This window comes from Cryptotermes secundus, unplaced genomic scaffold (genome assembly GCF_002891405.2).
Source record: "Cryptotermes secundus unplaced genomic scaffold, Csec_1.0 scaffold40, whole genome shotgun sequence".
NCBI lineage: Eukaryota > Metazoa > Arthropoda > Insecta > Blattodea > Kalotermitidae > Cryptotermes > Cryptotermes secundus.
Genome location: NW_019730583.1, coordinates 1216198 through 1230618, shown reverse-complemented (window position 1 = coordinate 1230618; position 14421 = coordinate 1216198). Strand labels below are relative to the sequence as shown.

The following is a 14421-nucleotide window of genomic DNA, read 5'->3' as shown; positions in this document are numbered from 1 at the left end:
CTACTGGCCGTATATCACCTCTCTACGTCACACTGCATTTGCGTCTGTTTTGAGAGGGAGTAGCGGGAGGCTGCAGCAAACTGAATGCAGAGGAGAACCATAATTTGTACTATTCACCAAATATTATATCACCATTGGCTCGACAGTCCTGTGTGGACCCTGGACTTCTTCAGAAGCTTCAGCCGGTCTTCTCCATTCATAGCCGCACCCCTCCAGGTCTTCACTCCCAGAGCCCTGACATCCTGGATCACTCCAACCTCCCATCTCAGTTTGTTCCTTCTAACTTTCCTAGTCCCTTCATGTCTGGTGCCAAACACCTTCTTGACTGTCCTGCTATTTTCCATACGTACAATATATCCAGCCCGCCGATTAGAGTGGCCGCGCGGTCTAAGGAATGAATTGTTTTCGCTCCCTCGAACACTGGGATCGTGGGTTTCAATCCCACTTGAGGCATGGATGTTTATATGTGCGTTTATTCTGTGTTTGTGTTGTTCTGTATGTAGGTAGAGGCATTGCGAAGGGCTGATCTCTCGTCCAAGGAGTCTTACCGACTGTGTATAGGATCAAGAAACTGAAAAAAAAACCGGCCAAGGCCCAACAAAGGACTGTAGAGTCATAATAATAATGATAATAATAATAATATGCCCACCCCAGCATATTTTTTTTATTTTTATATATTTAGTGATATCTAGCTCATGAAATAGCTTATACAATTCATGGTTATAGCTCGTCTTCCATGTATCCTCGTCTTACTCTTCTCCAAAAATGCATCTTAGAACTCTTATTTCAAATAGACCTAATGATCTCTACCAGATATTATAAAAGAGATGAAAACAAGGATGAACGGGTGGACATGTAGCACGATTGAAGGAAATGTGGACTTCTACAAAAGATCGGTCGGAAAACGTAAAAAAAAGATATCTTGAAATATCTAGGTGTAGATTGAATAATATTAAAATGTAGCGAATACATAATGAGATTGTGGGTTACATTCATCTCACTTAGGTTGGAGGGTAGTTACGAGATCTTGTGTGCATGATAATGAACATTCGGGATTCGTAGAGGGAGGCAAATCTCTTGACCAACTGAGGGCTCAAGAAAGGCACTGCCCATTGGAGGCAGTGGTGTAGCCTTCGGTTGTGGGAACTGCAGAAGGGGTAAGTGAGCTACGAATGAAACAAGAAGGGGTGAATGAGATGGAAACACGATCATGCTATGTAAAAGTATGAAACGGGGAGATCGCGTTCTACTTCACGCCTCTCTACCAACAAGAGGCTTGGACAAATGACGAATGTCAATCAGGAGTGTTGGTATCCCTACCGGAAATGAAACCCATGTATTTCCGGATAAGGATGTAGGGCTTTCTGCTATAACAACTTACATGGCAAATATTCTGTACGGAAACATATTTATAAATATTCTTCAATGAAGTTGTGACGTCGTTTTAGCCCTTAGAGATGGACTTCGACAGCTCCAAGTTAATTTTACTGGTTCAGATCACGTTTTGATTATTTTCTCTTTGAAATTTGTGTTAAGGAATTAATTTATGACTTAGATGCTATGATGATATGATATTAGAATAATTGAATCTCTTAGCTGGAATAGGGAACGAGTTTACGGCTCAGCCATTGGCCCTGTTCCCATTTCCAAGTAACTGATTCATCTTAAATGTTCTCTCCCAGGTATACCTGCAGAAGATAATGCAATCCTTCATAAGGCGAAGCTCATCTAAGCAACACTTAAATCTCGGTTTTTACTTCCTGGGAAACAGCTCATTCACGTTATAAAGGTAAGTCGTTTAATGATGTCTTGAAAAAAAAAACACTGTATATTCTCAGCATCAAACGAAACACAGACATATTTTGTGGGCGAGTTGCTGTGTTATCTAACGTTAAAGGATGTGGTACACATAGACACCAAAACAGAAACAAACTCCATGGTTTTAGTGCGCAAACGAACTATACCGACCGAGCGACCGCCAATTGTCGGCGAAGTTAGTGCCAACTTTAACGAATAGATGTTGTCGCATGGTCAGCGCAACAAATTCCCACGGCGGTTAATTTATGTTTTCTAGACCGGATCCGCTATTTCCTTGAAATAGCTCCTCAATTATTCACATAAACACCACTGTCATATAGATGATACAATTACTGTAATGAAAGAACATGCAGGCCTTCTTTAAATTATATTCTTCAGTTGTTTTCTTTTGCAATTTATGATTCATCATTAACATTATTTATTTCGATTGACATCACTCCGTCGGGGAATGAAAGCTGGCCACCTTGTAGCAATGCATGTACTGTAAGTGAATGCTGCTTAGCTACTGTTTGCTAATGAGAGGTGGCAGAAATCAAGTTTCCGTAGCAAGGCCTGTGAAGTAATGTTAGTGTTGGGAACAGGGGTGTGACATTTTGAGAGCAGTCACTTTTACAGATAAACTTAAGCCTATATTCCTCTCTAGGAAAGAGGGTAGGTTGCATGAAATTCTGAGACAAGAACGACGCCAGCGACATTTGATTTAGGGCCCTGAAATCATGTACGATATTTGTTTCTGAAAGACATTCAATTTTTTGAGGTGACCTTTTTGTTGAAAAAAAAAAAACATGGCAGCCGAGCGAAAATGTATTTTAATTTTAGGTTCAATTCGGATAACTTAACCATCGGATACAGGCGTCTGGAATTTGAGATGGAGGTAGATCATGAACACACATACACATTAGACTGAATTATGATACATTGCTTCTAAATCTTCATCACAGCCTTGAAACCGGCTGGAGTCCAGCTAGTCTCATAGCGAACGGGAACCTTGACACCTTCTCCGGTATAAAGCGGCCCGAGCATGAAGCTGGCAGCTCATTTCCATCTAGTATCGAAGTTAAGGATATGTTCGCCTAAAATTCCGTTCCTTCATACATCTTCACGAATTGTCCTTAAGTAAGCACATCGACGACTTTAACTTCCTCTTACCTTTACCTTTAACTCCACAATTACAAACATGATCACATTGCGAAACATTTAAGTTTATATCTGACGAATTTAGTCCAGAATATTTCAACAAAAATAAAATGTCAATAACAACGATAAAAGTAAAAGGAAAAATTATCACTGTACATAATAATGTACTTAGCAATATAAGACGAAGGCATATGGAGGAGTGGAGGTATAGCTCCACAATTCTTGACCTCGGTACTAGACAAAGGTGAAAGCTTCACGCTCCTGCCGCTCTCCATACGGTGATGTAACACGGGAACCCACTGGATAGGAAGATGGGTGGGCTCCAGTGTCGGTCTGTAGGTTACGGACAAGAGAAAAACCTTAGACCTACCGGAAATCAAACCCCGGTCTTCCAGCCCGTCACTATGCCAGCAGAGCTATCATAGCTCCTTCTCAATAATAATGCTAAGAGATAATGTGAGTAGAGATAATATTCCTGTGAACACAAAGGTATTGTCACCAGGTGGACCTTGCTCTCTAGAATAACGTATCGGCATATGTGTGTCATTTTCAGGTCCCGTTTTCAGTTACAATTATTGTAGTATGTAAATCGCGGTCCCAGTCATAATTACCCAAAAGTATGCAGCAAAATATTAGTACGACTAGAAATCTCTGAAACAGGAAAATAGACCTTACGAGTTCTGCTCGGAACTCATTGTTATATGATTCCTCAGTGTCAACAGGTGCAAGTAATTATGGGGCTCTTATCCATCCACAATACACGTTCGGCATGAGACCAACTGAATGATGCAGCAGAAGTTTGCAGGCGTTGCAATGCGAAAATTGCCAGTCACTTTGCATGGCAAGTGAAGGGAGACGGAGCAACCTTGACTTTCGCCAACAGCGCAGTGTTCTTATAACCTACTGCCGCTAGAGTCAGGTGCTTTTTTACCAGAGACCACACATTTGAGAAGTGCAACTTCTTGTGGATAAGTTCCACATAGGCCGAGGCAGAGGCAGAGGCAGAGGCAGAGGCAGAGGCAGTCACAGTCACCGGTCGCCTGGCCGACAGAAAGTTAGGCGGGTCACGTGGCCACCCTACCCAGAAATCTGTATACTATAGACTCTCTGGGACAAGCAGCGAATTAATCAAGAAATTTAAAATAATATGTGCAGAATGTATCTGGCCGTCTCATTTTGGAAACACTTTTCAGTTAAGCATCTCCCATCCAAAAACATGGCCCCTAAAATTTACTGAACTAATCATTTATAAGGTCACTACGTATTTTACATGGGTGTGAAACTTGGTCTCTAATCTTAAGGGGAGAACCCAAAATTGTTGAGGAGAATATCTGGATCTATGAGACGGGGAGTAGTGAAGGAGAGGAAACATTATGAAATTATTAGTGTGATCAGATGAGGGAAGGTGAGATGGGCGAAATATGTAACACGCATGAAGGCGAAGAGAATTTTACAAGCCTACTAGGTTTTCCTTGGTACATTAAAAGGAAAGAGCTCACTTCGGAAATGTCAACATATTAGTATTAAAGTATTAAAGATACCCTAGATGTGAAAATGTGGATTGGATTGAGGTGGCTGACGACTGGGTACAATAATAGCTGTTGTGAATATCAAATAAATAACTAGCTCCACGGGGAAGATATATTCTTGAGGACCTAGTGTAGAAATTCCTCCAGCTTTTATAGAAACCAAGGCTTCATTACTGAGTTGACAGTAGCGCTCTACAGGATTCACACTAATCCAATGGACATCCTCAAAATCTGTTGTTTTAAAATTACTATAATTTTCTATTTGAATTTTTCGCAACGGAAACAATGAAGAGTGCTCTGTTCTGGGATGTAGCGAGTTACAGCCCGGTACAAGTCTACGCGGTGTTAAATCAATGAAAATAGGATTATTAATTTTATTTTGTCGTTTCATCTATGTCTTAGGTCCTTTTAAGTTATGTGTTCCGTTCAGTTTTTCCAATTAAAATATTTTATCTATTTATTCCTTCCTGTAGGTGTTTTACGTGACCTGATGATCTTTGTTTCCTTTATTTAGTCACTTGGTGAAATGTACAAATAATGCAGTTCCTGAAGAATGTCGTCTTCTGGGACATGACACAGTGTAGATCTTGTGTGACTGCGCCACATCCCAGAAGACGGCATTTTTCCTAGTCACCGCTGTGGAAACCTCAGCGCTTACACAATGAAGTTCCTCATTACGGAATTTCCCTCAGGTTATGTTACTCTTCCTCTTAGAACCAAACATCTCCATCTACACTTTGTTCTCATGCAATCTAAATCTGTATTGTTCCCTTTAGTCGTGAAACTTGGCCAAGTTAACGCACATCAAGCAGGCTCTTAGTTTGTAAACCCCTATGGGTGTGTGTTGTAAGCAAAAAGATATGTTTCACTTCCCCTACCAAGCCGTACTTCCCGTTCCTATGCTATTTATGCTAAACGGCTATTTTCGCTGCATTTTTTCTTGTCCATCATCACTGTAATATACACGTCAAGGTCTACAGGAGGTGCAAGGACGCCGACAAAGTCTACGTGATGTACGTCACAAATCAGCTCATTATGAAGTCCTTGAAGACAGCCTTGTTACTGGGTTAAGGTACCACTCCATTTATGGGTCATTAGAATTGTTTCCAGGATTCTGCTTATTGGCTGAAACTCACTCAAACCAGTTTCAATGTGACCAAGCAAATTCTTCAAGCCTTAGTTGCACGTGTGATGTGTTGAAGCTATGAGTCTGTAACACTGTGTTCCTTGACTCATTCAAGGTGGGTAATCAGTTGCCTTACTCCTAAGGTCCCGAAGTAAAGAAGGCGCAAGATGGAATTCGACTTCTTTGCTTTGTAAGTGAAGAGCTTCTTTCGGCAAGTTTTCTCGCATGCTCAGCTTAAGTAAATTGTGGTAGCTTCTGCAAGATTAATACAAACTGGACGACCGAAGTTCGACTCCATGATCACCCAATTCAGAATAGCTTTGTGACCCAACAGGACTCCTGTCGATCGCTTGCCGGAGGCTCGTTAGGTGGGAATAAAGTGACTGGAGCCTGAAGCTCACCACTCATCTCCACACAGTGACGAAGTTAAGGACGTTAGGAGGCTTACCTGCACTCCACCTGTACACCTTTGTTGTGCAGTGTTAAGGCACCTGAATAGTTCTGGCTTTGTCACAATGTCCTGAGACCTTCGCATATCCGCGTACTAATTAAGCGCGAGTTTCGTATTTAGGTTGCTCTGAGGTACAGTATTTACAGAGCAAACCCCTTGCAGGAAGTTAAGTCTACATAAACTGGAGGGTACAAGGCGAGTAGTCAGATTTGCTTTCAGGTGATTGGATTTAGTTGAAGATTTGAAGACAATGGGATATTAGAAATTGGAGACGAAAATCACAGGGTGGGGACCAATGGCGAGCAATCGTGAAAAAGAGGCCAAGGTTCATAATGTACTGCAACGACCGAAGAAGAAGAAAGAGAAGGAGAAGAATAAGAAGACGAAGAAGGAGATGAAGAATAAGAAGACGAAGAAGATGAAGGAGGAGGAGGAAGAGGAGGAGGAGGAAGAGGAGGAGGAGGAAGAGGAGGAGGAGGAGAAGAAGATGAAGATGAAGAAGGAAGACGAAGATGAAGGAGGAGAAAAAAAGGAGATGGAGAAGACTAGGGAGGAGGAGAAGAAGAAGGAGATGAAGAAGGAGGAGGAGGAGGAGGAGGAGAAGAAGAAGGATAAGAAGAAGAAGAAGAAGGAAGAGGAGAAGAAGGAGATGAAGAAGGAGGAGGAGGAGGAGGAGAAGAAGAAGGATAAGAAGAAGAAGGAAGAGGAGAAGAAGGAGATGAAGAAGAAGGAGGAGGAGGAGGAGAACAAGAGGAAGAAGGAGATGAAGAAGGAGGAGGAGGAGGAGGAGGAGGAGAAGAAGATGAAGAAGACGAAGAAGGAGGAGAAGAAGAAGGTGATGAAGAAGAAGATGAAGAAGACGAAGAAGGAGGAGAAGAAGAAGAGAAATATTTAAGTGGTCCAATTGCCATGCATATTCTAACGTAAATACGAGTATCTGTACCACTGTGTAGGATTTAATGTTCTCACAGCAGTTGTTATGAAAACTTCTATCTCCTTGAATATAACGTCGCTCCGAAGGAATATGTCTCGTTCATCTTCAGGGTTATTGCCTGCTTCGTACTGGTTTCTTGTATGGCTTGTTCTTGAACCATAAAGACGGAGGCAGCGTGTTCCTCCGAAATCTCGGTTCAATTTCACTTCATTATACGCCGCTGTAATTTTCGCTTAGTTGGGGGTGGAGTCCAACTGGGTCCACTCGGCACAGCGGCCACTGATTGGCCTATTGTGGCCTGCCCGGGTGATTATGTTGATGGAGAATTTGGTGGAATGAAGATTGGCAGGGGAAACCGAAGTACTCGGAGAAAACCCGCCCCCGTGCCACTTTGTCCACCACAAATCCCATTTGACCATCATTTCTTACTTTGTTATGGTATTAGACACCAACACACTAACGTTAGTTTGAACACAACGATTTACTAATTAGATACGCAAGCAATGGGGAGCCGATATTAAATCGGAGAAAAAATTACACAGGCGACGAAATTCCTATCTGTCTGTCCGTCCGTCCATGTACCTACCTATCTATCTATGGTTCTACAGCCCTTTTGTTGGACCTTGGCCGTTTTTCAATTTCTTAATCCTATACACAGTCGGTAGGATTCCTTGGACGGGGGATCAGCCCGTCGCAAGGCCGCTACCTACACACAAAACAACAGAAACACAGAATAAACGCACACAGACATCGATGTTTTGAATGGTATTGAAACCCACCAACCCACCAACCCACCATTCGAGCGAGTGAAGACAGTTCATACCTTACACTGCGTGGCCACAGTAATCGGCTGACCCAATTTCTATCCAGTGGGAACTTCGTTCTCCTTGACCGAGGGTAAAGTGGCTGGGGTGTAAAGCTGACCATTCACCTCAATCTAGTGCCAGTATTAACATTGTATGAAGCTACACATCCAGTATCACGTAGGGCTTTGTAGTGTGATCATTAATTAAGCACAGTAACTATATTATAATTTTATCTCAGTAGGCTTGCCAGAATTCTCATCCTGCCGCTGCAACATTATGGAGACACGTTTGAAGTTGTGACTGGTTCCAATTCAGCTGAACCCAGCCTTGTTCAGTTCTACAATATTATGGCGACATTTAAGATGGAACGCGGACTGTTCATAAACTGGATAATTGTCCATTTTTGAAGGATATAATGTGCTTCTGGTCCTGATCCTAGAAGACTGTAATTCGCAAATTGGTTTACCCTTGCAGCACTGCTGCTTCCTGTTCACTTACTTTCTTAATCCGTTCCTCTTATACCTTACGGTGTCGATATTGTTGTTGTTGTTGTTGTTTTTTTTTTTCATTTTGATCATTTTACAGACGGTAGGACTCCTTGGACGAGGGATCAGCTCGTCTCAAGGCCTCTACCTAAACACATGAAGAACACATTTTTTTCCTTGGCACTACAGCCCCAGTGGGCCTAGGCCTACCTCCATGAACTTCTCCGTTCACTTCCGTTTTTTTAGATATTACACATACGGTAGGACTCCTTGGGCGGGTGATCAGCTCGTCGCAAGGCCTCTACCTGTACACAAACACAGAAAAACGCACACACACAAACTAAACATCCATGCCCTGAGTGGGATTCGAACCCACGATCCCGGCTTCCGAGCGAGCGAAGACAGTGCATGCCTTAGACCGCTCGGCTATCGTGACCGGCATGAAAAACACATACACATACCAAATATCCATGCCTTGTGTGGGATTCGAACCCACGATCCTGGCTTCCGAGCGAGCAAAGACAGTACATGCCTTAGGTATCGTGACCGGCCTCAATAATCACAAGATACCTAATCTGAATATCGGCGATTTATTTTCATTTAGTTCATCCGGAAGTGGCTTGTATTTAGTGCCTTAAAATAGACTACCCCTCCTTTCTTCGAAGTTCTTACCGGATACTTGCATATCATTTTTATTGGATGCTTTATAACCTCCGTTGTTAAATAAACCTACAAAAACAAAAACAACGCGAAAGTTTACAGAGGCTGCGTACCGGGCAGACATTACAAGCGCTCTCGTAACTGTGTCACTTTCTAAGCTCGTCACACGGAACCCCCTGCCTTGAGTGTTTCTGTAAGTCACAGCTGTTTACAGACAGGAAGAAGCTCTTATGTGCAATGCTCCCACCCTTTGCTACCTTCCTTCTCGTGGCTCGAAACAAATAAATGAGTGGTTACAAGGCGCAGAATTGTTATGATACACCAGAATCTATTGCAGATTGTCCGTATATCTGAGCTGTACAGAGTTATGAATCAAACTGTCACAAATGTTTTGAGACGTTACGTAACGGCAAATGACGTTGGGGATGATAACGAATTGTCTCTTCGTCTGGAGGGACTGAGAAAAACCCTCAGCAACCTCAGGCAGGACTCTGGCAGATGTTGAAACGGATTTGTACATGAATGCTGGACTCTTAGGCTACATGAATTTATTTTAATTCACCTTACAGCTTTCAGGAGCCCGTATAACTCAGTCGGTATAGCGAAGGGCCGGACGGCTGAGGTTCGATTCCCGGTAGGAGCAAGAGACTTTTCTCTGTTCTGCAGCGTCCAAACCGGCTGTGGGGCCCATGCAGTTTCCGTTTGTTGCCGAGGTCAAGAATAATGGAACAATACCTCTAAATCTCCTATATATATTTACTCTTACCTCTCAACTTTCAGTTCCAGTGAAAGAAGATATGTCACTTTTACTGTCACACCCTTGAGTCTGAAACAACGAACTGTAGTTTTAAAGGAATATGATTATTTGTATCTCCGTAATTGCTTAAGTGAAGTTCAGATTTTCCTTCCTAGAGCTATAATGCGACAAACTTCACAGAGAAGAGTGCTTCTTGATAATCTTACAGTCGTTTAGCAGGTCAAATTGTCCGCCTTTTATGGAATGTGACCACTCATTACAGTGCTGACTAGAGCCCCAACTCTGACCCAGGTGAATCAAATTCACATTCTCGTGCTCCTTTTTCGAAGTTATTATTGTTATTCTGCCGTCTATTCCTAGGTCTCCTAAGTGACCTCGTCCCTTTCAGTTTTCCAACAAAAACTTTTTATGCATGTTTTCTCTCCCATATGTGCTACACGCCTCACATAAACAATAATTGCTTTGAAAGTACACGTTTTTCTCGGTACTTATGGTTAGTAACGAAAACGTTGCCCATTTTTGCACATTTAGGCACGTATTCGCAACTTAATATATGCCCTTTTTAGCTGATTATCGCCACGTTAACCTCATTACATGGCACGAGCTTGATGTCTTCATTACGTTGTCCCATTATGCCGCTATCTTCTCTTAAGTTGTAATAAATTTCGTAATTTTATTGTTGTTATCTTTTTTCCTACACAAGTGAACGGTTACCTTCTGTTACGTCCAGAATAACACAAGTGTTGGTAACACGCCATCTGCGGAATCCAAGGCTATTTTAAATAGGATACGCTGTTTATTTCTGTAAGTGCCCCTCCATTTCTGTGGCGTGTTCTTAATACAAGGGTTCTGAACCTCGATGGCGCAACAATAGCCTTCTAAGATAAAAGGAAATTCTATTGAACTGATGCATACTTGATTTGTTATTATGATAAATACATAGCTATTCTTGAATCGCGATTTGCAGATATACTACAAAACTGACACAGTCTAGATGCGTTAGTGGGATATATATATATATATATATTTGCAAATATTTGCGATAGCTCTCAACAACTGCAGTGTAAGCGAATTAGCTTCCAGAAGCAGGAATGAATTTCCATTTGTCTAAAAAGATACCTTGTTCCATGCTATGTTATAACGAGTAGTAACTCTGTTAACCTTCTCACAGGAATTTGGAATCTTCATTTGTTCTCCCCATGAGGAGAGGACAGGGTTTCAACCTAAGACACTTCTCTCTTGTACACATTTAAAAGTATATTACGTAATTATATTTTATACAATATCAGTTTAGTATGCGTGTTTTAAAGTTTTGTGGGTCATTGTAGTAGATTTCTCGCTTATAATTATGCTGTTAGAAAATCTACTTTTAATCAGAATACAGGAATGTTAATGTTTGAGAAGACAGATTTAAAATACAAGATATGCGTTAGAGTGATTCTTCAGGAGGAACGATAAAATTGAAAAGTTTATGTGCTTCTAGCTTAACCTCGTCACAGCGACGTCCTGAACGTTGGCGTTAGCTCTCACTGTATGTGAATACCCAGTGGTAATGGTTCTGTAGACTGTACACAACTTTCCCTCTTACGCTGCACGTAGGAACAATTGCTAGCGAGGGAACGGTCATGGCGACACTGAGTCTTGTATCCGTCTGCATCGCTGGGTATGACGGCACAGTTTGCACTGTTACCTCGACTTCGTGGAATCTTGCTTTTTTCATTTTCTTATTAAGTAAAAAATAAAGTAAAGGCATCCCTGTAACAGACCGTGGAGGCCCATAGGGTCGTGAGATGTTCAGGTTCCCACATTTTCTAGACAATCGGCTCATAGATGACTGTAAGGTTGTCAGCCTTACGCGCCGGCCGCCTTTACCCCTAAAAATGTTCCTGGTACTCATTTCTGTTAGAGGCTGAGTCGACCCCAGGGCCATAGTGCGGCTGGAAGGATTAGGTAATTTGAAAAAAAAAATCCACCTAATCGGGACTCAAACCCGCGACCTTCCGGCTTGTAGCATAGTGCCTCAACCAACTGCGCTACCGCGTTTCATTTTCTCAGTTCTTAACGAAAATGTAAGAATAGATTAGAGTGCCATATAAATTATCACATTATTGAATTATTTCTTTTCAGTCCCTTGAAGTAATTAAATGTTTGTTTTTTCTTTTTACTAATGCAAATGTGAAGCTATCTCTGTAACAGACCTTGGAGGCCCATGTAGTTGTGAGACGTTGAGGCTCCCACATTTTCTAGACAATTGGCTCACAATAATTATGTGATAATTTTACACATTAATTAATAAAATATTCTGGAAATATGACACAGTGAATTCATTGTAAAATATTTGGCCGTGCCATTTTATATAGGCTTATAATAATTTTATTTAATGTATGGTGGTGATATAAAACATTTGTTTACAAGGTTGCTTTGTGCCACTTCCTAAAAAACATATGCAAAGAAAATATTGCTGTGTGCCAAATAAAGGGGCAGACGATTATTCTTGCCGAAATAACTATTGGAAGTTTGAAATACTTTCAACTATTCTTACATTAGGAATTAAGTGCACAGAATATTGGCGTTCTCCACACACTAATGAATCACAATGATTAAATAAAATGATTTATTTAATTCCCACTGGCATTAAGACATCAGCCATGCACCCAGCTCTAAATTTCTAAGAGCTATTGTCTCTTTTTCGACAAGAAGAGTAACCCAGTTTTCTCTATTCTTAGAAAAGGAAGTCACAGTAACTTGCCAAGCAGCTGAAACAGAACTATTGTGTTTGTTCCGACAGTAGCTGGAGGTACTGAGCAGCCTTGCATCTGCATTAGCGTTTGCCTGCTTACGTATTGCGACCGCTGACAGCATTCGACGTACATTACATGAGAAGCGCGATAAACATGTGTTATTGCTCACAAATTGCACTTTGATAAGTTGACTGCAACGCTCTATGGTGCTGATGCAAATAATGACCATTATTTTATATCATTGACAAGATAGGATAATATTACCATGTCAGTCTCTCTGCTAAAGTGACTTATATCACTAAAAAGTATTGTACGTTATTTTAGACCTGAGTTCTGAACACAATACACAGAGGATTTGTTCGAGACCATTAACTGAGACAAGTATTTAGGTGTTATATCAAGGCCTTAGTTAAAGTGCGTCACACTTCCTCTTTTCCACAGAGCAGTTGAAACAATTGTCCCGCTACTGCCGGCCGTACTTCTCATGCCTAACCTGTAGGATATGCTTAAAAACGCGGCCCGTATTTACAAGAGTTTTGAAACTCATTGAAGTGAGAACTGAACAACAGGCTACAGTCTGCGTGATGTTGAAGCGGTTCTGAACATTACGGCCCCTTTTTACTGCAGGTTACTGTGCTCGAGTCTGGTACATGTCCGATGCGTTAAAGTCTCCTAGCTAATTTGGTGAAATTTCTGTGATACGCGTATAAGTCAGTGTTAATAACTGTGTCACGTATAATCGATTCAGAGAACATGGACATGTTCCCATTTCCCACTAAACGACTCGGCTGTGGAACCTACTCGTAAACACGTCTTGTAATGAATTAATCTATCTGCTATGTTTATGAACACGAAATCATTTTCATGAAGGAGAAAACTGACAATCTTAATTCTGGGAAAGAAATACAGAGAAAATTAAAAAGAACTGCGTGTTGTTTCCGAGAAAGAAATGACACAAATGTGTTGTTGGTGGCCAAGTGATTTGCTTTTTACTTTTAACTCCTATAGCTTTAAATTTGTGATAATGACTTACCTCAATGCTGTACGATTTCTTGATGGCGAACATTTCGCGATTCTTTTGGGCAGCAGCGACAGCCATCATTGTGTTGTGTCTTGGGGGTTGTGGAGAGGGCCGGGGTAAGTTGCAGCTATGGCTGAAAACTCCGAACGCTGAGAACTCCAGCCTGAGAGGGTTTTCTTCCTGTACCAATACGCGGCGGGTGTCCTCACAATTCCGTTAGAAAAATAGCGCGTGTACCGAGAGTTGTATTGTCCCGAAAACGCTGTTGCACCACCACTGACTTGACTGACTGGAGAGACGAAGAAGAAGAAGAAAGTTTGAGGTACTTCCCTGCAGTCAGATGGATTTCTTCCCAAGTCCGTCTGAGGCGCACAGCTGTTTCTGGGCTGAAAGTGCCAAGTGTTGCAGGTACCGTTTACACTCTGCACAAGCTTTTAAATACTTGCGCGGTATTTTCGTTATTCCCTCTCCCCCCGCGACTGGCCACTCACCACCCTCCACCTCTCTGACCCCTTCCTTTCTGATCCCGTGTTCTGAGATGTGGTTACGACACTCACTCCTCGTAACCTTACACTCACCCCGCGCCGCCCTAGAACCAACTTTTCCCGCCGCGACGCGTCATTCCTGATCATATGGACACGCCTTCAAGATGCAGCGTGATTGGTTACTTTCAAGGGGGTAACCCCTCCACTAGCCAATCACTTAGTGACCTTAACAACATTTCGGACTTGCGTGCGATGTAAGAACAGTAACAATAGAAACAAAAGAGGAAAATAAAACCAGATAATTGGAAAGGGAATTAAAATTATTCGTATTAAGAGTTGACGATTAGTTATATGTGGCTACTCAGGTTATCCTACCCTCACGTATATTTACAGCTGGTCTTCCCCTTCATTGTATACGTCACAGATGTTGGGGAAGAAGAGCACGCATATGCAGCTGAGGATGCGTGGGAA

General features: G+C 41.9%; 1 protein-coding gene across 2 annotated transcripts in view; it reads right to left on the bottom strand.

The window, feature by feature from the left end:
* LOC111866340 (tyrosine 3-monooxygenase) overlaps positions 1-13927 on the bottom strand; it is a 69335-nt gene extending 55408 nt beyond the window's left edge. Inside the window, exon 1 of one of the 2 annotated variants that reach the window (XM_033752201.1) lies at positions 13478-13927. In XM_033752201.1, the coding sequence (XP_033608092.1) occupies positions 13478-13546 (69 nt within the window). In that variant the 5' untranslated portion in view covers positions 13547-13927. The remainder of the gene's footprint in view (positions 1-13477) is intronic. The other variant, XM_023855189.2, reaches the window with a different exon arrangement.
* Between the last annotated feature and the right edge of the window lie 494 nt (positions 13928-14421).